We start from the raw sequence: 21,368 nt of genomic DNA on the forward strand, positions 1-21,368 counted from the left end.
CGTTTTTGTGTCTGATTTCGTAACTTAATTAATAGTTAGCACTAATTAATTAGCATATTTGAGGTCACCCCCAGGAACCATTAAGATTGACACTTAGTTCGTGAAAATCCGATCATTAGAACGAAAGTTATTCAGGGTGATTCGTTTTTTTTTTTTGCGGACTGTACATAGTTGTACCTTGGAAGATCGGTATTATTATTTTTTTTACTTACACACTTTGAAGCTTTCTCCAACTTCTCTAGCTATGAAAGGCACTGAAGGATATAATCTAAGAGTCTCCTATAGCAAAAAAATAAATAAATAAATAAATAAAAAAAAATTAAAAAAAATCAAATTTCTTTTTTAGAAATTGCAATATTTCGATATTAAAGTCTTGAAATTAAATTATACCTTAATGATACATTCCAAGTACTTCATACGCATTAAGTCATCACGATCAATATCTCTTTCATTATCACCTTCAAATATTCCATCTAATTCTTCGTGTATTTTTTCCTGTACGTGTTTATCTAATCCAACGAAATATAATGCCCAAGAAATGGCCATAGCTGTTGTATCATGACCCTAAAAATAAATTTTAAAACTAAATTTCTGATCCTAAAAAGTTTCCTTTTTTTTAAATGTTTCAAAGCAAATATCATATACAGAATAATAAAATTTAATATGATGGAAATATTATATTTTATTTTATCACTAAAAGCTACCAATCCTAGCCTTTTTTTTTGTTTTCACAACAATGATTATTATTATTGTTATATATTAGACGCTTATTTTCATATTTGTCACTATTTAAAAAAATTTTTATCTATAAATTTGTGATGTTTAATGTGGTAACAGTTTAAGACTTAAATTTGAGTTTGTCATTTCTGATTTCAAATTTTTAAAAATAAATAATGCTTTCTGTTGATGGTGGCTTTGTTGTATGCCGTTTACTTTTTTAATGGTATTTTATGACTAAAGCATGAGCCAAGCTTTAAAAACAAAAATAAAATACTTTAGAAACAACCAACTTTATGTTAGATGTTTCTTTCAAGCAACTTTGAAAAGGATCCAACATAAAATTGGTCCATAACATAAATAAATAAAATTAACTAAGAATTAAAAGATCAAAATTTACCTTGTAATGTACTCATCTATTTAATAAAAATTTTTGTAGACTGGTAGATCTTGCTTTTGTAGTTAATTTACATCACACTAGAGCTGCACAATGAGTTACTGGCGACGGTCTGGAAAACATCCCTGAGGATGATCCGAAGACATGCCATCTTAAATTTGATCCTCTGCAGAGGGAATTGCACCCTCGCTTCGGTAGCCTAACGACCTGCTCGCAAAGTCGAGCACTTTACGGTAGAACAGTTTAACGAGGACCAATACCGCCCACGGTCGGTCTCTAAGCAGACTGATCCAAGTGGTCACCCACCACCACACAACCGCAGCCAGGGATGCTTGACTTCGGGATTAAAAATGATACAAAAGTAATTCTGGTAAAAAGAATGGGTTTTTAAAATCAGATTCTGAAAATTACCACCTATCGGTATATTACCGTATTTTACCGAAAATAACAAATTTCAAAAATGCAATCAGTGTCGTCTTGATCATTTAAGAAATTGCTTTTTAGTATATATTGACTACCAGACACCTCTACTACTAAAAGTATTTTAAGATTGTATCTCTCACGGAAAAAAAAAGTAGTATAACAGTTTTTTTCCCTCGGTTTATTTTAGGAATGAGTAAAATATAATTGATTGCCACAAACTATTGCGCCACAATCTTTACGTATACATTTTTAAGTGGAAATACACCGAAGAGCCATTACACTATGACCACCCTCCATCTATAACAATGGGCTCGCCCAGATTTTCATGGTTTCTCGCCCAGGAACAATGTTTTTATGGGGCACATTAGGACCCATAATCCTCATAAACACTCCTTGACGTCTGTAAGCTACTTGAACATAGTTGCAGACCAGGTTCACCCATTCATGGCAACAGTTTTTCCTGCGGGGGATGGTGTTTACCAACAGGATAATGCACCATGTCATAAGGGTCGAATCGTCATGGATTGGTTCGAGGAACATTCCAGTGACTTTCAAGTCATGTCTTGGCCCCCAAATTCACCTGACCTTAATCCAATAGAGCATTTGTGGTCCTACTTGGAAAACCAAATTCGTGCTGCCACGCTACCCCCTCGCAATGTGAGGGAATTGCAGGACCAGTTGGTGAGCGCTTGGTACCAGATACCTCAGGCTACCTATCAGCACCTTGTGGAATCAATGCTACGGCGGGTGCTAGCAGTTTTGAGGGCTAAAGGTGGTCCTACATGTTATTAGCAGGGTGGTCGTAATGTAATGGCTCTTCGGTGTATATGTTACAATAAAAAATACTAAATGGCAAATACCTCTGTCGAAAAACAGATAGAAATGAAATAATTTATATTGCATTAAAATGTTCTGAATTATTATAACTAATTTACAATGTAGGTGAGTTAACTTTATTTTTTCTGCACTGTAAAATGAGATTTTTAGAGTTACGACGATTGTCACCACGGAGAATGTAAGGATTTCTCATTCGAATGGCTAAAAAAGATTAAGATCGCTTACAGTTACTTATATGTTATCAGTTATGGGTGTAACAGCGCCTTGTTATGAATTAAACTTGAAATTTATTTTTAAAGAGGAACAAAAGCCTGTATTAATGTGATTCAAATGTGAACTAAAGTTGATTAATTGCATTCTAAAAGTGAGATTAGTAAAGTATATGATGACACTTTATCAGACTGCTCCAGAAAGAATAACACAGCAGTTTAAACCTACTAGTTTCTTGACCTTCCATATATGGCCAAACGTTTAATTGAATCTGTAACAGTTCGTGATCAATTAATTCCAGTATAGCTTTGAATAAATATTCAAATACTTTCATAATCATTTACAATACTGTATTACAAAACTTACTTCAAACATAAAAGTGTCTACTTCCTCTCTAATGTCTTCTTCAGTAAATGATGGATCTTTAATGTGATGCTCTAACAGTAATTCCAGAAAAGCTTTGCGGCACTTTGTATTTGAAGGACTGTCATTGGCAATCACATCCAAGTGTTTTAATAGTTGATTATTTTCTACCATTTCAGATTTCTTTTCTCTTATAACCTATGGATAACAAAGTTCATATTGATCAGTATAAATCGAAATTGAATGCTTTTACTGAACAAGCAAATGCTTAACTAATTACGTTCAGTACAGTAAAAATTGAGTATTAAATGAATATAAAAAATAAACCGTTAAATACTCTTTTATTTATAAAGGGTATAATGTTACAGGACATCGCGTTTCGGAAATTAATAAATAGGGCGTGCGGGGAGCCGATGTTTGCATACTAGTCAAATAAGGCATTAAAGAGACCAATATCGAGACGATCTATAGTTTGCTAGCTATAAAGATTTTATATTCAAAAAGAACAACTTTATTGTTCTAACATTTAATCTAACAAGTAAGGCATTGTCCCTTATGTGTTTAAGCAAAATTGAATGAGACCAAACACGAGGAAATAGGACCAATATATCAGAAGCTCCACTGATTTTTAACTATTAAAATTTAAATTTTAATAAAGTTTTAATTATTTTAGACTTGAACTTATTTAAGCATCTGAATTATCTATATATAGTATAAGGATAGTTGAAACATATTTTCCGACGTAATTTTCAATGGCTGAATTAAATGAAATAATTTCAAAATAGTACTTAAAAAAATTGTAACTTTTGAACTGTTAGCTCTATTGACTTTTGTTTCGTCGCTTTTTATTAAGCGAGAAAAAAATATCATGGGAAAAATACATGACGTATTTCTCCCGTATGTAGCATGCGAAAGCTAAATTTAATGACCGATTTTAAATCGTATATTAAATACATTTTTCAATCAAAAGAAAAATCTACCACAAAAAAATAAAATTTTAAATACACTATTTAAAAGTAATTTCTAAAATTAAATGCCGTGTGTTGATAGAATTACTTACTTTTCTAGTAAAGCGATGAATAACGTCAACATTCTTGAAAAACTGTCTACCAGATGGTGTAATTTTAAAAATGAAATCTGGGTAAAGCCAAGGCCTCAGGATCCGGAATAAAAATATATCCCCGATTCTAGAAAGAAAACAAAATCAATAAATAAACATTTTTTTAAAAAGTATTTGTGTAAGCGTTAATGAATTTTAAAAGAGAACGGGTAATTAACCTGTATGTCAGAGATATTATTCACCATAAGGTCAATTCCATTAAAACCAACTAACAGTTATGGATGGAAAAAAAGGCATTACTTTGACAAGAAATAGATAAAAAAAATAATTAGTTCCGTTATGGATATATTTTTAAGGGATCTTATAAAAGATACAAATGTATTTATAAATAATGAAAGAAAATCTTAAACGTAACTATATAAATATAAGTGTTTTTATGTAATAGAGATAGATATTCATTAATAAAAAGTTGCAGTTGTAGCAGAAAACACCTTATTTCTTAGATCCTTTAATATTTATTTATATGTAATCTGAAACGTATGAGAAAAAAAAATCGCATTTTGTAAGTGCATTCTTATTGTTTAAGGATACCAAGGTAGGATTGATCCAGTTTTCTGGCATGAAGATCTAGATTTGTTTAATTGTCATCTGGGTTATCTACGTCCTCAGCAAAAAAAAAATAAATACTGAAGAGCTTTTGTAAAAAGTTTAATTGCAAATATTACTCCATTTTTCATATATGTTTTTTCTGCATATGAAAAAAAAATTTTTTTTCTTCTGAGAAAACCCCAAATCGGTTTACGGGTCAAAAATATAATTTTTTCTCCAAAAAATAATAATAATAATAATAATTGGAACACACCCAGACAACCCAGTGACATGAAGAATCGATTTCTCAGGTTTAAACTCATTCGACAGTGTCTGGTCTGCTTTGAATTGTAACATTTCTGAGTTGGTTAAATTTGACTGACTATGGGGAGCCGTGATAGCTCAGGGGATAAAGCGTTCGCCTTCCAATGAGGTGAACCGGGTTTGAATCCCAGCGATGGCTGGTTGATACAAATTCTGCACCCGGCTTGCAGCGATCACAGCGCTGACTTCCTCAGTGGTGGACGGATCATGGGTTAGAGTCCCCTTGTCGTCAGGCTAACTATTGGATTTTCCTTCCCATGTAACGCAAATGCGGGTTAGCAAAAATTAAGCTCAAAGAAAGAAACTCATAAGAAAGGCCTTCTTTGGAAATAAAAAACTAAGCGACCGATGGGTAAAAACTTACTCATGAATTGCTTGAACGTACTCTTTGCATCCACCCGATTGCACATTTATTCTTACGCCCATAGCTGTCTCTGAAAGAAAAATTGTAATTATTGGGAAATAAGAACTTAATTTTGTTAAAAAGTAAATTAAACCTACGAGAGTAGACCTTGATATATGTTGTAAGAGTGTGGTAACTTTTACATAAGACATATTTAAATTAATGTTACAAAATTTCTAAGAAATATTTGTCTTTAACTTGCACTTTGGTATTAAAACAACAATAATATACGTGTTTTTTTAAAACCATTTTTCCTACTAGTAACAAGAAGTTTTAATTTCTGCCATAACTGAAAGTTTCTAAATATCGATACGAAATAAAACATATTAAGCAAAAAAACAAAAATCTACAATAAACTCAAAATTCGAAGTTTAAAGGTTACGATAAAGGGTTAAAATTGTAATACTTTTTAAAAAATATACCTCTTTCTAATTACACTCACCCCAAATAATATCTAGAGTACAAGAAGTAATTAGAGGAACAATATCAGTCCATGAATCTTTCTCAAGTTTACGAAGACGTGACACAAGAGTATGCGATTGATTGAAAAATACAGGCACAAAATCTTCTAATATTCGAAAGTGAAAAGTCGGTGTCAATAGTTTTCTTCTATAACGCCACTTTTTGCCAGTGCTGAAAATAATATATNGATATTAATAAAAAAGAAATAAATGCTGAAACTAAAATGTGATACCTTGTTTTTCTTCTTCTTGGTTCTCTCTCTGTATATATAAGTATATATATATATATATATATAAGAACAACATATTTAACAAAATCAAAATCTGGTATTTGTGTTGATTGATTACGAGGAATGACACTTAAAACTATATAAACAAACACGGTGGTAAACGACCCACAATTCGAAGGAATCAAATTTTTTTTAATAGATTTTACCTTAGGATTAAGATTTTGTTAGTGTAATATTCTTTTCCTCTATGGACTTAACTCTAAATCTATTTATGTTAACTAGCGTAACAGGTTCAGACTATTAGTGAGAACAATTGGCTCATTTTAAAAAGGAGAATCCGCTAGTCGCAAGCTTCAAAGATTTTACAATGTAACATTAACTGTTCGACTACAATGGCTACCATAGCCGATATCTACAATTTATTGATGCTACAGAATTTAGAGATGTCAATGTGATTGCAGTATATGAAACAAAGTTAAAGAAGAAGTTAACTTTTCTGCTTATATTTTTGCTGATTATACCGTCATATTCATGATTGGAAATCCAATCATTTTGGGATACCTGTTAGCAAAAAAACGCCTTTTGGGGAATATTCTAGAAATGATGATAAAGAAGAAAACTTTCTGCAAATGTTGGATGACAAACTATTTATTATCTTTAATAATAATGTATCAATATAATTACTCTTCTTTCAGTTATACCTTCGAGTCAGTTTAGCAGGTTTTAAGCATCATCCCCAGGTGACAAACTATTTCAAATTTATCCAAGCTAAAGCAGGTTTTCTTGCATCATGAGATCTAAGTTTAATGTATCCCATCTCTCTTTTACCTTTACCTCTCTGGAACTGCAATCATTGAAAAAAAGTCACAAATTATGACGGATTAGCAGCTGAGCCTTCATCCATCACTGGTATATGGGTAAAATATCGATTGAGTTCAACTTTCCTCTTGTGCTAGACTTCTTGTAAGTCAGAAGTCCAAACTGGTTCTGTCCGAAATTGTCAAGACTCCAAGGAGACAAAAAATAAAATGAACGTGCTGCATCATACAAAATATTTTAAAACAAATCAAAAGATGTGGTGTATTCTAAATATTTATTTTTTCATAAAACAAATACTGTCCCATAAAACAGTTTTTGCAATGAAAATAAACTTAATAATTAAATAATAGGATGAAATTAAGAGCTTGTAAGGGAAATTTATAGTAAATTTTTAATGGAATCATCAATTTTATTAACAGTTATTCTAACATACCCGCTGACGCAAGAGAATAAAACCATCTTCTTGAAGAGGAAATGAAGAAATTAAAATACGAAATATGTTTAAAATATCATTATTAAACGAGTATTACCTGGTAAGAAGACCAGTTCCAAGCCATGGGTGCAGAAGGTCATATTCGTTGGATTTGTCAATAGTAACATTACTACTTAATACAACCTGAAGGAAAAAAGCAACGTTTTTAATACAATACAAAAAATAATAAAAATTTATTTTAAAAAAATTTACAAATACATTTCTTAAATTTTTACATAAAAGAAAATTTTTTCTTCTGGACATATTGTTACTTTAAATAAAATACTGTGACAGAGATTGAAATAATTCTAAGTAATTATTTTAAAATAAAAAAATGGTTTTAGATTATCCGCTTTTTTTTTACTTGAATCAATCAAAAATAGGTGAAAAGTGTTGTAGGTTTGTCTTGTTTTGGGCGGTAGGTCTATAGATTACCATAACTATCTTATAGGAGCAATTTCTTTTCTTTAAAAAAATTTTACTAAGTTGCCCGATCAAAGAAAAACATTTTCTTAGTTCAATAAATCATTTTTTCATTAAAAAAAACAAATTTCACCCAAACAGACTTATTGGGTTATTGTTAATAATCGACTGTTATTATTACAACAGTTCGCATGTAGAGTACATTAAGAAAAATGTTGGTATGGGAAATATCGGGCAATGGCAATTAACAGTAAAATAATATCAGGCTAATATATGCCGAGCAGTGACACACAACCCTAAAATGGTGAAGGGAATTTCTGCTTGAGTCACGATGACTCAGGGGATAGAGCGTTCGCCTTCCAATGAGGCGAACCGGGTTCGAATGCCAGTCGATACGAACTACGCATCCGGCTTGTACCGACCACAGTGCTGACATGAAATATCCTCAGTGGTAGACGGATCATGGGTTAGAGTTCCCTTGCCGCCAGGCTAACCGTGGGAGGTTCTCGTGGTTTTCCTCTCCATGTAACGGAAATGCTGGTTAGCTCCATCAAAAAGTCTTCCACGAAGGCAAAACTTCTCCCAATACTTGATCCAGGAGTTTCGGTGTCTTCTGGATTGGGTTCAAAATTACAAGGCTACGGAGTTAAACATTAGTAGTAAAATTGTGTCGGCTGTTTAACGGCGATTATAAAATAAAATAAAAATGATTTCTGCTTAAACATTGGTGTTGGGAACTCAGGACTAGTGTAAATCGGGCAAATGAACACACATCTTTGTCCTTTTACTGTCCCAATTAATCAGATAATAATCAATAATAAATAGCAAATATTAATAATAACTACGTCACTAATAAACCGAATGTTGTAATAAAGGGTATAAAATAACCGACTCAAACAGGAATACTTAGTCATTTTCTCCCACAGTCTGAAATGAAATAATTTTTGTCGGCTGCCTCTACTGTAAACGCCTTAGCCGGAATACCACTGATTAAGAGATCAAAGCTCTCAATCACTATGCATGCATTAAAATGTAACATAGAACTACTTACACGCGAATAAATCTTGTAGAATGTATCGAATTTCATTGAGTGTGGGCTTTAATGGCCACACACAACAAATTTCGTTGTGCAGCGTTTTCATGTTTCATTGACTTTAGAACCCCATACATAAATTAGTTGAAAATCTTAAATTTGTATTAAAAATATTGAATGGCAAACCTCAACAGTTTCCGGTTTGAAGAAAACCACAAAAGTCTTCAAAGCAACAGTGGCGTGAAAAATTCGTTCTTTTTCAAATAGGACGCACATTCCACATGCAACATTGAGTATAACTTTAAAAAAAAAGGTTTCATAATGTAATGCAATTTTTAAATAATATTATTAATTAGTTCATAAGAGCAAAATAAAAGAAAAAAATTGATTAATTCGCTCATGGGCTGCAATAGCGGCACAATTCAAAAAATCATGTTTTGAGATAAGTGGGTTTAAAGTTTTCATTGCTAAGGAAAATGCATTAGAAATCTTTAGTTTGCTAGTATTGCTGTTGTCAGGTTCTTGACGGGTCACGGACCATTTCCAACCTTCTTTCATTACCTGCATATAACAGGTACTGATCTTCCAGGCCAACAAGGTTCGCCTGAACATTATTTTACTAGTTGTTCCTACACTGTCTCCTGGCATAGTCGTCAACCTAGCCCAATAAATTTAGAAATTTGGCAGAAAAATTTTATTATAAACAATACTTTAACCAAAAAATTAATAACAGTAATGAACTTTTTAGCAGATAATGACTATTTATAACACTTTTAATAATCTCCTATTTCACTTGTATAATTTTTTTTCTCTTTGTCTTATTTCTTCTTAAATTCCACACTTTCAGTTTAAAAAATTTTTTTTCTTCTTTTAAATATCATGATAAGTAGAAAATTTTCAATACCGCTGACTGGACCCGTTCCTAGGCTGGAGTGGAGCTGGACTAGTGGCCAAGTCCTGGGCTATATGGTTAAGGGTTTTTCATAACCTGCTCAAGGCTCGGAGAAAAGAAAAAAAAGTGTTACTGTTGAAAAGAATGTGTATTTTCATATTTATACTTGTTCTTAGACCAAAACGCGTATTTTTTTAGTTGTGCCATTATTGCAGCCCATGAGCGAATTATAGACTTTATAGGATTAATTATAGACTTTGGTGAATCAACACAATATTGAACTCTGTACAATTATTTTATCTGAAACTGCCCGTTCTCTTCGTTTATTTTAGTTAGCAATTTAAGTTTTAAGTGCAAGAACCGAAAAGCCTAACACTAGATCTCTATTAAAAATCTTATTTAAATTTATGAGAAGCATCCGATGTTTTTAAGGTAGTCAATGAGATTTCCGTGAGGAGTAAGGTAGATAAATGAGGAAATTCTCAATTACAATAAGGACGTTTAATTTTTAAATTTAGGACACTAGGTCAAGATGATCTTTATAACTAGTGGATATTTGATTTATTTGTAGAATCATTCAAGATAATCTCATTCCACTCTCTCCAAACAATAAACGAAGACGTCATAACCGGGTGTGGCAGATTCGAAGACTGTTTAACTTTACGTCTGCACTACGCAAGCGCAGCACTGGCTGTGGGGTATCTAGGTCATAGCGAGCAAATTATTAATGTTATTACTGATAAATGTATTTATGTACTTTAGATTGATAAACACGTTATTGATCATAGTTGTCAGTCTTTATAGATATTCGGCTAGATGAATCTTTCCTAAGATGAGTTTCCTAGTACTTCTAATTTCTGAGTGTGATAGGTTATGTTTTTTAAGAAATTTTGATGCATTTGCGGTTACTGTTGGTAGATACATCACTATAAATAGATTAAAGAGCTTTCGTTACAAGGACAATCATCATCGGATCGTCATGATATTACCGCACATGTGTTCAAGCAGAAATTAAAATCTTTACTTGATTTGATTGTAAAGCGTCAAGTTTTTAGAGAAAACCGTTGTTGGATGTATTCTGTTTTTTTTTTTGCCGTATGCCTGTTTAGGCAGTGGGGGTGCGATTGTTCCTGTTTTTCAGTGGCACCATCTATGGCCAGGAATTCGACTTCTGCCACGCCATTCACGCAACCACAACCCGTTTATAGGGCGGGTCATATTCGCACTCAAAGGAGAAAGGACATAGAACACACAGAGGGAGAAAGAAACATCCATGCCTTGCCCGGGATTCGAACCCAGGACCTTTCTGATGCAAGGACAGTTCCCTGCCCCCTACACAGGCCGGATTAATATTATTACCCTTTCTTGTTAAAATATATCCAAGAAATTTAAATCAGACAAATCTTGTTAAATGAAAAATTACTAGTCAAGACATCTTTTATAAACATTAGAGTCAATTTTAATTAAGCAGTTTACAAAATTAAGTTAGATTAAGAGGGATTAAACATACCTGCCGGGGAGGTTCTTTTTCTATTATTCGACCTGCTCTATTGATAGTGCTTTTTCTTTATCCAATATCACCGACAGGCATGCATATCCATCTCTAACAGCCTTTGAAGCTAAAAGCTTGCATTTGACGAAACAATTTTGAGAGCCAAACCAAAAACGAAACTGCTCTATATCACATCCCAATTTTGATGCTTTGCAGTAGGGATGGCTCCCCTTGCTTCGGTAGCCCGACGACCTGCACGCGAAGTCGAGCATTTTAAGGTAGAACTGTTTAATGAGGGCCAATACCGCACACCCTCTGTCCCTACGCAGACTAATCCAAGTGGATAAATAGAAAATAAGCGAAATAACAAATAAGAATCGAAAGTAAGAATAGAAAGAAAGAATAGAAAGTAAGAATCGAAAGTAAGAATAGAAAGAAAGAATAGAAAGAAAGAAAGAATAGAAAGTAAGTGGAATAGCAAACAAGAATAGAAAGTAAGAATAAAAAGAAAGAATGAAGAGAAAGTAAGTGAAATAGCAAATAAGAATAGAAAGTAAGAATAGAAAGAATGGNAGAGTAAAACCTAAAATTTTGAAATCACTTAAAACAATTTCAATTCCAAAAATACTTTAATTTACCTTTACTAGAAATAAAGGGCCCATTAAAGGGTTAATACTTTATACAAAAACATTACAGAGAAAATCACTTTTTTTATGGCACAATGCCTCGGTGTTTTTCCTTCTATAATTATATCTTTTAATTATAAATGTTCTTATAAAAAAATCTCTTTATTTTAACTCATTTTGAAAGAGAAGATTCATCGTTATTGTCTCAAAAAAGAAAGAGGGACTTGATTTTTAACATCATGTTTAACCAAGATCTTCAGCGCAGAAAAAAAACCCCGCTAAAAGCTGTATTTTTCACTTAAAATTGACAAAGCATAACTATGAAAAGCAACAATGCCCCTTGAAAATGAGTGCATGGTCATAACTAGACAACCCCATATACTTACATAGCAAAACAACACTTAGGGATGTTGTTGCTTTCTATAGATAAACCCCTTAAAGCTTACATATATTTCACTAAAGAAATTATCTTGAACTTTGAAATTGAGCATATATCATTTTTATTTTTAATTTGAATAATACTCCTCTTTTTCGAAATTGTGTCATCATTACTGTTTTTATATGCTTACCTCCTTCGGCATTAAAATCAATCTTGGGCATTAAAATAAAACATACATTGAGTGATATCTATTTCTTCATATTATACATATATACATAAAACGTTTCTAAGTGCTTCAATTTTCATTGGAACTATTTAATCTTTTAAATGTGTTAATTGATGGTTTAATTTCATGCAGTTTATTTCCCATATCTGCATCCCATTTTATCTGATAGTTAGGCGATGAACTGCTATCTAACTTTCGAATTCACGCGAGAATTGTTAGTTAGTCTGTATTAGAAATATTAGTAGTAATACGTGGAATAGGTTATTATACTCGCACTTTGAACCGAGATGCCTACGTGCTCTGTTTTGTAGAAATAGTTTTTCTAAAGGTAGAAAAGTTTATGTTGATCGCTGAGTTAAGAAATTTAACTTAATGTCGCCCATCGCTACATTAAAACTATTGAAATATACATAAAACATGCCACTTGGTTACTATTATTTCGCGGCCAGCGTTTTAAAGTATTGGCGAAATGTAAAACATTTATACAAGTTTTTCTTTTTCTACACTTATATAACCACGCTGTTAAATCTTTGCCGAAAGCCGGTCAGTTAGCATCCCTGAACAAATGTAACTTTTCACCACAGCGCCTCAATCCTATGTTTAAGAGAAGCATATAATTAAAACCATCATTAAATTTATATTTTTAAAAACAAAGACTAAAATTATACTTACTGCATAAAACATAAGTGAAACCGTAATGAAGTATTCTGATTCCACTTGCCAACATACAATAGAAAAATAACACGTTTGAACATTTTAGAGTTGGTATAGATTTCTTGGGTGTCTTTTCAAGACTAAACTTTTTCCATAGAACACTGATTAGAAAGAATGCAAGCGCAAAAAGAAAAAGTGAAAACGAAGTCATACACAAGGCTAAAAGTTGATACTGGAAAAAAAAGGAGTAATAAATTTCTATATAAATTTTCAGGATACATTTATGATTATCGTAACAATGTATTCAAATAATTTACTAAACTTTGAAAATGTGTCATGTTTATTATCTTAAAAATACCACGTTATTAAGAAATTAATAAGATGTTTCTGTGTAGAGTTGTTATCAAGTGGAAACAAAGCTTCTGAACATTACTTATCAGGAAACAATACAGTGGAAGAGTGAGATGATATCATGGATTTCAAATTTGTGGCATTTTTGATGTCCGTAAAAGGACTATTATTTATTTTGAAATTTAATGACCTGCTGGCTCAGATGCTTGTGTTTTCCAAAAATATATACGATTAAGAGTTATTATGTGTAATATTATAAGAATTCGCCTAACGCTTCTTTTTTATGAAATGTAAAATATCTTAGAAAATAGACTATATAAAATAAATAAAAAGTCAAATTTCTATTTAATATTTAACCAATTTCCAATCTGTAAAATTACGTTCACTAACGTATTGTAAAGAATTTATTTTATAATAAATTCAGAAGATATTTTTGAAGTTTCGAAGTTTTCTGGTAAATGTTAATTGTTTGGGCTGTCCAAGAGAAATGTCAAGTCTGTTACCAAATATTTTTAAAATTATTCAGATAACACTGCAGTTATTCAGATAACACTACCATACGTCCAGGGACCAGCCGCCCCACCTGATCTATCTGATATCCATGTGTTGAGAAAAAGTCAGCAAAACGGAGCTTATTGAGAAGCACTCTCATAATCGCCACTTGTTTGAAGAACATCAAAAATTAACTTCAAACCAGTTCTTCTCTTATGAAGAACCCTTATAAGACAAGATAAGACAGTCCGAAAGTTACTTTGCATCGGAAGGGAGACTGGGATCACATCGGGGCATAAATGACCGAAAGAAACACCACCGGATCTGCGATTGAATGGACATTTTCTTTAACAAAACGGTCTTAATGCGAAGTAGTTTATTTATGTTAAAAACAATATTATAATTAATTATATATATTTAATTAATATATTCTTACTAAATGGTAGTATATCGCAAAATCAAGTTATTCTTATCAGAATTTTACATTCAAGAGGGAATAACTTAAGTGTTTTTAATAGTTTGAACAACATTAAATTTACAGTACCTTCCTGTTTGATAATAGCATGCTTCAAAATTATTCTTTTCGAAAAATAAAAATAACGTTCCAAACGTAACGTACAAACTTTGCTAAGTAAAGTTAAATAATAATAACAACATCAAGCGAATAAGCAAATTTTATTCACATCCATACAAAATAATTTTCCAGAAATTTAAATCTTTTTATCTTGATTCAAACAGATAATGACTTCAATGAGAACAGATAATAATAGAGTTATTTTTCTTACTGTTCATGATAATTCAATGTTTTTGCTCTTAATTTTCATATCTTACACCATACTTATCAGTTCTTAACATAAATGGAATAAATTCAAATTGATGAAAACATCGAAATCCTTCATAATTTATCATAAAGACTGATACGAACTTTATTTTAAACAATTTAAATATTTTATAGCACAATTAAATTTTATAGCACAATTTAAAAATTTTATAGCACAAATCATCTAATTTCAATATTATATTTCTGAACGAGAACATGATTACGTTTGCATAATGTTAGAATGCACTTAAATAAAAGATTTTTTTAACTCTTTCTTTTTACATTATTTTTTAGCGTCTTCCAAATATAGTGAGTAAACAGATTTTTACAAAAACGCGTTGCAAACATTGAGAATTTCTAATAACATGTCTATTAAAAGTTCTTACATCTTTCTATTCTTTAAGAAGCTGAACAATATTTTAAAAAATAAAAATGAGCGTTATAATAGAATTGTTAGTTAATTTAGGATGAGTCATACTCGTCTATACTACATTTAACATTTAGTACATTTAAAATTAAATAATTACATTAAAACTTAGAAAATATGAATATTTTGGAGAACCTCAAAGTAAAAGTTGAAATTGTAAAATTATGTTTTATATTTTTAATATTATTATACTAGTCCTGTTAAGAACTGGGAAGGAATCAGTTTAACAGACTAAGTTAGTTATTTTGGACGCAAGAGTCAGGAAAGGATATACCGCGCTTAACTCTTGGTTGATATTATAATTCTGTCAACAAGGCTTATATGAGGATCGTCACCAATTAAAATCGTTAAATTTGGATTATCGCAATTGAAATATCAACTTTTTTTTTAGTTTCAAAATGTGTTTAACAGTTAGTGGTTCTCCGCAATAGGCTTGGGTTCATTCAGTAAGAGGTGTTTATGAGTTAAACGTGCACTGTAAAAAACGCCAGTTTTTTTTTTTTTTTTTTTTTTTAAAATTTCTCCCCATTTTTAACGGTTTAAAACCGTTTTGTTGGCAAAGTGGACTTTTTCCATCCTTTAACTTATCGGAAATAGATTAAAACCGTCAACTGAAATTTTAGTTTTTCGTTCCATGCGATAATTTTATCTTAAATTAAATCATTTTAGAATTATTTTCTATACTTGTTCTTACTTTTCAGCTAGCACTTCGTGGTTTTGAATGTCTAGCCTAGTAAAATTATACTTTTTCCTCGGAAAAATACCTAAGACTTTTTTTTTTTATCGAGAGTTTTATGTCCTTATAAATGTTATCTGAAAACTCTCCTCTCATTTCTTTTAACTTCTCTCTTTTTTGAAAGAAATGAGGATGATTTGAGCGGAGAAATTGAATTTTCTCCAGATAGGCAGTTAAGGTATTGTTTTCGATAAAATTTTTGACGCTGAATTAAATTAAACTAATACTTAGATTATTCTAAACTATTAATCTGTTCATCGAGATTGATCATTTTAGAAATTATAATAGTACAAAAAGTACAATTTCGTACTTGCTCCTATTAACGCATTAGACATTGCTGTCTAAACAAGTAAAGTATTGTTTCTTACGAATTTTTTTAATTATATGTATCTGAGAACGAATAATTAAAAAATCTTTAGTGTTTTTATGCATAAAAAGTGCTATTTTGGCATGTACCAATCTAGAGTTTTTACAATGGAGCTTTCAAAAAATAACTTGCATGGAGCTTTCAGAAAATATAAGTTATATTTCGTGATGAGATTTTTCATGCTGTGATAAAATAAGAATCTATGTAAAAAAAAATTTATATGTTTGCGAAAATATAAATTTCATAACAAACAAAATTGCGTGAGCGCTTCACGTGTTAAAACTGAGCATTCAGAATTTAGTTTCTCGGTGACAATATCTTCAGGCGTAATTACTGCAGATATAATATGATTATCTTTCTTTGAGCCCTCAGTAAAATTGAATTAGAATCCTGATATTGTTCTCGTAAGTAAAAAAAATCTGACGATAAATAAGAGCTGATGTTTGTTGTATAGAATGATCCTTAAAAATAGCAATTCTATTAAAATACGTAATACTCCTAGGAATAAGTAGATGACATGCTGGTAAAATTTTAAAATCCCCTACATTTAATACAGATAATATCTTTTTCATCCTAAGTGCAAAAGTCGGAGTTTAGGATGGTCTATTATTAAAATGGACTTCATAATCTGGTGTCCACTTTCTGGAGGAAAATTTAAAAAAAAAACAAAAAAAACATCGCTTTACTGTGCTGCAATGTAACTGGGAAAAAGCTGAAATCTTTCGTAATTGGAAGTTAAGATCAGCAAATAGCTTCTTTAGAGTCATTTCACGTCAGATCAATCACTTTTGGACCGACCCCTCTCCGCTTTAAATGAAATTCGGTGGAATAAACACTCATTATAAGGAAAGAAATTCTACCAATTTTTAGATTTTTAATTTGAAAATTGTCCAAATTATGGACATCTGAAAAAATAAAATTTTCATAAGAAACGACAAATTTGCATACATATAAATGGCTGTAACTTTTTTTCTAATCGTATCAGAAAAAAATTTCAAAAACCATTGCAAAGCTAAAAAATAGAGCTTTCAATTGATACCTTATATGACCTTCTCAGGCTAGGTCAAACTTTAAAAGTGACCTGATTTGACCTGGAATATCTCAAAACATGTGGTCTCAAAAAATTACGAATTTTTTTTTTTTACTGCAACATTCTTCTATACATTAACAAATTTCTAGCATGGAGTCTCAACAGGAAGGGATTAAAGAATTAACACAATGAAATACTGTATAATTAAAAATATGCTGTACAATGCACACAACAAATATTTCTTTCTTTCCTTGACAGAAATAATTTGAGTTTAATATTCAATAATATAATACACACATTTTGTAACAAATTATCAGATTTGCTACTACTAAAGACTAATTTAACATGATCACCACAACTTCTAATCAATATACAAATAATAAATCTTTTAAATAAACAATTATGAAAACATCATCCTTTTTTTTCACCCTTCTCATTTTTATGAATTTCTCAAAGCACTTTCAGAATTTTTAAAATTAAAATAAAAAAAATGAAGTTCTTGTTTCTTCCTTTTCTTTTAGTGTTCTTTCAGAATATAAGATATTGTAGTCCTAAGTTACTGTGAGCTTTAACATTTACTAGCTTAGTAACAAGTTTATAGATGCTTAAAAAATAACAATGAAGTTTCTTTATTAAATAAAAGTATTTGGAAGATTACCAAAGGGTGAAAAAGAATTAATATTTATTTACACCATACAATTAACCACAATACCTAAAATATTCAAAACCTGAAGACGCTGTTTCAAAAATAGGAAGAAATTTTTCCCTCCGATTATAAATGTCCAAATTCATATGGATTAGAGTCACAAAAATTAATGTTTAAATATTATTTGAATCTATGAACCTCTTCTGGTCTGCCATTGCATTAATAAAATCTTGAAAAGAAAAAAAATTACAAAGAAATGTCGATCACAGAACAAAAAAAAACTTAACCACTTACCTGTTAATTTTCTTTATTGAGCTTAACATTAAATGAGTAAAGATAAACTATTTTAAATCATTAGAAGTATTAATACAAAAAACTTACTTTTAAGTTTAAAAAAAATAATACTGAAAAATTATGCATGTCTGTTTTCACTCATTCTTATGTAGCTTTTATCTGCATCAGAGTTTTTGGTAACTTTCCACTGATTACATGATTAAAATCTCCACATACACTCAGCTCAGTAAACTTCCTCAGGCTTCAATCACGAGCTTTATCTTTTTCGAGTTTGAATTTTAATACAGTTTAAAATGCTGTATAAATATTAAAAGTATGTATTTTTCTACTTTCACAAGAAACTGTTCAAATAATACGTAAGAACTTACAAGGAAAGTATTCATGGAACATTCTATTTTACCTCTTTTGGTAAAATCAGATAAAAGTGATATCTGGTAAATCTAGAGAAAACTTGGAAGTTTCAAGGCTGAAAATGTTTTTTTTTTCAAAATTGAAACAAATTATGGCATGATTAATCAGGATCGCATAGTTATTGTACAATAATTTGTTCGCATATTGATAATTAAGAAAGAAAAAAATCAGAATTTGAAACTTAATGGTTTTCTCTAGGTTTACCTGAACCTCACTTTTTCTATACTTTTAATTATATATGTAGGTATAAAAGAATTTTTCTTGAAACATTTCTCCCGCAGCGTCCTTTTAAGGGGTAAGGGGTTGTTAATTACTTATTTTTAATGACTAGGAGTGAAGTGTTTACTTAAAACAATAAAATCCTCTTAAATTTTTTAAGCAAATTAATGCAGAAGAAAAAAGTAACAATTACATTTGGAAAAAAATTATACTCAAAATAAAAGTTAGATTTAGGAAAAGAAGAAATTTTGGAAAAAAATTTCTTCGCATAGATCTGAACGTGCACATAAACAAGAATAAAATATGAGGGTGCACATAAACAAAGAATGTCATTTCTGTACACATGATCATTCACGGTTCCACGTGAAAAGACATGCAGGTCAGTGCATACATCCAAAGAGATGTGGGGTGGTATCCACCCCACTCACAAGCACTGCCTCCTTGGAATGCATTGTTTCACAGATGTTTGATGGGTTATATCTGGTACCAGGTTTTTTCCAAACCAAACAACACCTAATACTGCTTAGAAAGCTAAACCTGAATCACCTGTGGAAAGAACAGCTGTCCAGTTGACAGATTATTTGGTTCATCTTGTGGCGTTGCGGTCTGATTTGCAAAGTCCGAATCTCTGACGTTGGATTCCGTCGCTTGCAGCCGATAATTCTTGTATGACGTAGACCTCACACCTGAATGGAGATTTCCTCGGAGTATATGCGCGAAGTACGAAATCGGCGAAGCACCCACTGGATGCATTTTGATTTATCTTAGCCGCCTCTCCACCAGGGGCCCCCATCAGGGGGGAAGGTGGGCGGGCGCACGATGCGCCCATTTGAAGCTTAGTGGGGGATTTTTACACTAAATAAAACGAATAGCTTGGGGGGAATTTAGACGAGAGAATTTTTTTTAATTTTATGTACATAATTAAAAGAAGCAACTGGCCATTTTCAGGCATACATAACTTGACTACATGTGCAAAGCAAAATAAATAAGGAAATTCTGGAAATCTACCTCACCCTATTTCCTGTCCACAGAGAATAAGGGGGCACCCCCCTTGAGCTCAGACAAAATGGCAAAAATAAACATTTAAGTAGAAATTATGCGGGCTATTATTTTTTAAGACTAAATATTTTTATTTGCTTTATGCCTACTTTTTTTTTCTCACGGTATTTCTCACTGAAAAAACATTTACTATAATAGAGTTGTACTTTTGAAACCAAATTCGCGTGATGCTGTTACGGGCTGGTTCCTTTCTCTCCTGCCAGTCGCGATAGTTTTCGAGACTGGCTTCGCGAGGTCTGGAATCCTAGACGTTCTGTCGTCTTTGAGACAATTCGAGAATTTTGGAGATGCGGTGAAAAATTATATAAAAGGGGGAACGGAGTACAGTGGAGTTAGTTAGTCAGACTAAGAGTTATCTCTGCCGCTTGTCTTTCGGAGCTTGTCGCTAAATCTGTTTTGATTTATCTCAACAAAAAGTTCATTCAATCGCCGAACCCGTCGTCGCCACTATTTCGACTAGTGAAGAAATCAGTAACAATACCATTGGAGATACTGTGCTCGTTGAAGTTATTCATTCCAGCTCGAAACTTTGAGATCGTAGCATAGCGGATATTTCTGTACCAATAAATATATGTATATATTTGCTGTTCTTGGATCTTTAGGATGCCAAAACGCAAGAATTTAACAATTTTTAATCATTTTGAGAAAAAATCACGACCTGAAATTAGTGAGGTGACAGCATCTGGTACCAATATAAGTTTTTCTATTGAACAGAAATGTTATACCTTAGAAATGTTATTGAAGAAAACGTTTCTAGCATAACAAAATCTGATGAATGTGAAGTGGCCCTCAAAGTGTTACTTCCCACCCATAGGACATTGGACTTTTTTCAGAAGATATTACATGCGAGAAGATATTACACTATGTTCTTAAACTTAAAAAATGAAATCAAAATTTAACTAAACAATGCTGTCTAAATAAAAATAAAAATTGTTAGCTGTCTAAATTAGGGAAATAATTGTGCTTTATTACATACTCGAATTTCTTTTAGTAATTTCAGAAAATTATGAACACCCCCCTTGAAAAAATTCTGCGTACGCCACTGGTTTGAGCATTCAACTTGAAGATCTTTTTCGGGAAAAAAATTTGACTTTGAACCGTCAAATGAGTCTTTTTAGCGAAAAAAGTTAATGATCTTCGACATTCAAAGCTACAAAAGATGACATACGCTTTCTATGCAATAAGTACGGTCTCGATGCTGACGAAGCCTTTAATGAACTGGAGAACTTTAGAAATCTTTATCTTGAATTGGGAGAAGATGACAGTGAAATTCATAATGAATATCAAAATGCAGCATCACTGGACACAGAGGAAGAAAGCTCAGAGTCTGAAATTGACGAATCAGATATGGCGGTTCTTTATAAGGATTGGAGGAAGTGTGAATTTTTTTCCCCACTGAAAGTAGCTTTCGAAATTTTCGCATTTCCTACAATAACATGCATTTATAAGATCTTGGCCATTCATCCAGTCACAAGTTATTCCGCCGA

At 31.6% G+C, this 21,368-nt stretch overlaps 1 protein-coding gene across 1 annotated transcript in view; it reads right to left on the reverse strand.

Annotated features, from left to right (window-relative positions):
* The window catches only part of LOC107456122 (uncharacterized), a 77,557-nt gene that overhangs the window by 8,760 nt on the left and 47,429 nt on the right, over nucleotides 1-21,368 (reverse strand). The window contains exons 12-18 of the mRNA XM_071186931.1: nucleotides 13,048-13,261; nucleotides 8,947-9,059; nucleotides 7,363-7,448; nucleotides 5,765-5,955; nucleotides 5,284-5,353; nucleotides 4,008-4,134; nucleotides 2,951-3,145 (exon numbers count right to left, since the gene is read on the reverse strand). Of these exons, the coding sequence (XP_071043032.1) occupies nucleotides 2,951-3,145; nucleotides 4,008-4,134; nucleotides 5,284-5,353; nucleotides 5,765-5,955; nucleotides 7,363-7,448; nucleotides 8,947-9,059; nucleotides 13,048-13,261 (996 nt within the window). The remainder of the gene's footprint in view (nucleotides 1-2,950; nucleotides 3,146-4,007; nucleotides 4,135-5,283; nucleotides 5,354-5,764; nucleotides 5,956-7,362; nucleotides 7,449-8,946; nucleotides 9,060-13,047; nucleotides 13,262-21,368) is intronic.

Source organism: Parasteatoda tepidariorum, chromosome 10 (genome assembly GCF_043381705.1).
Source record: "Parasteatoda tepidariorum isolate YZ-2023 chromosome 10, CAS_Ptep_4.0, whole genome shotgun sequence".
Lineage (NCBI taxonomy): Eukaryota > Metazoa > Arthropoda > Arachnida > Araneae > Theridiidae > Parasteatoda > Parasteatoda tepidariorum.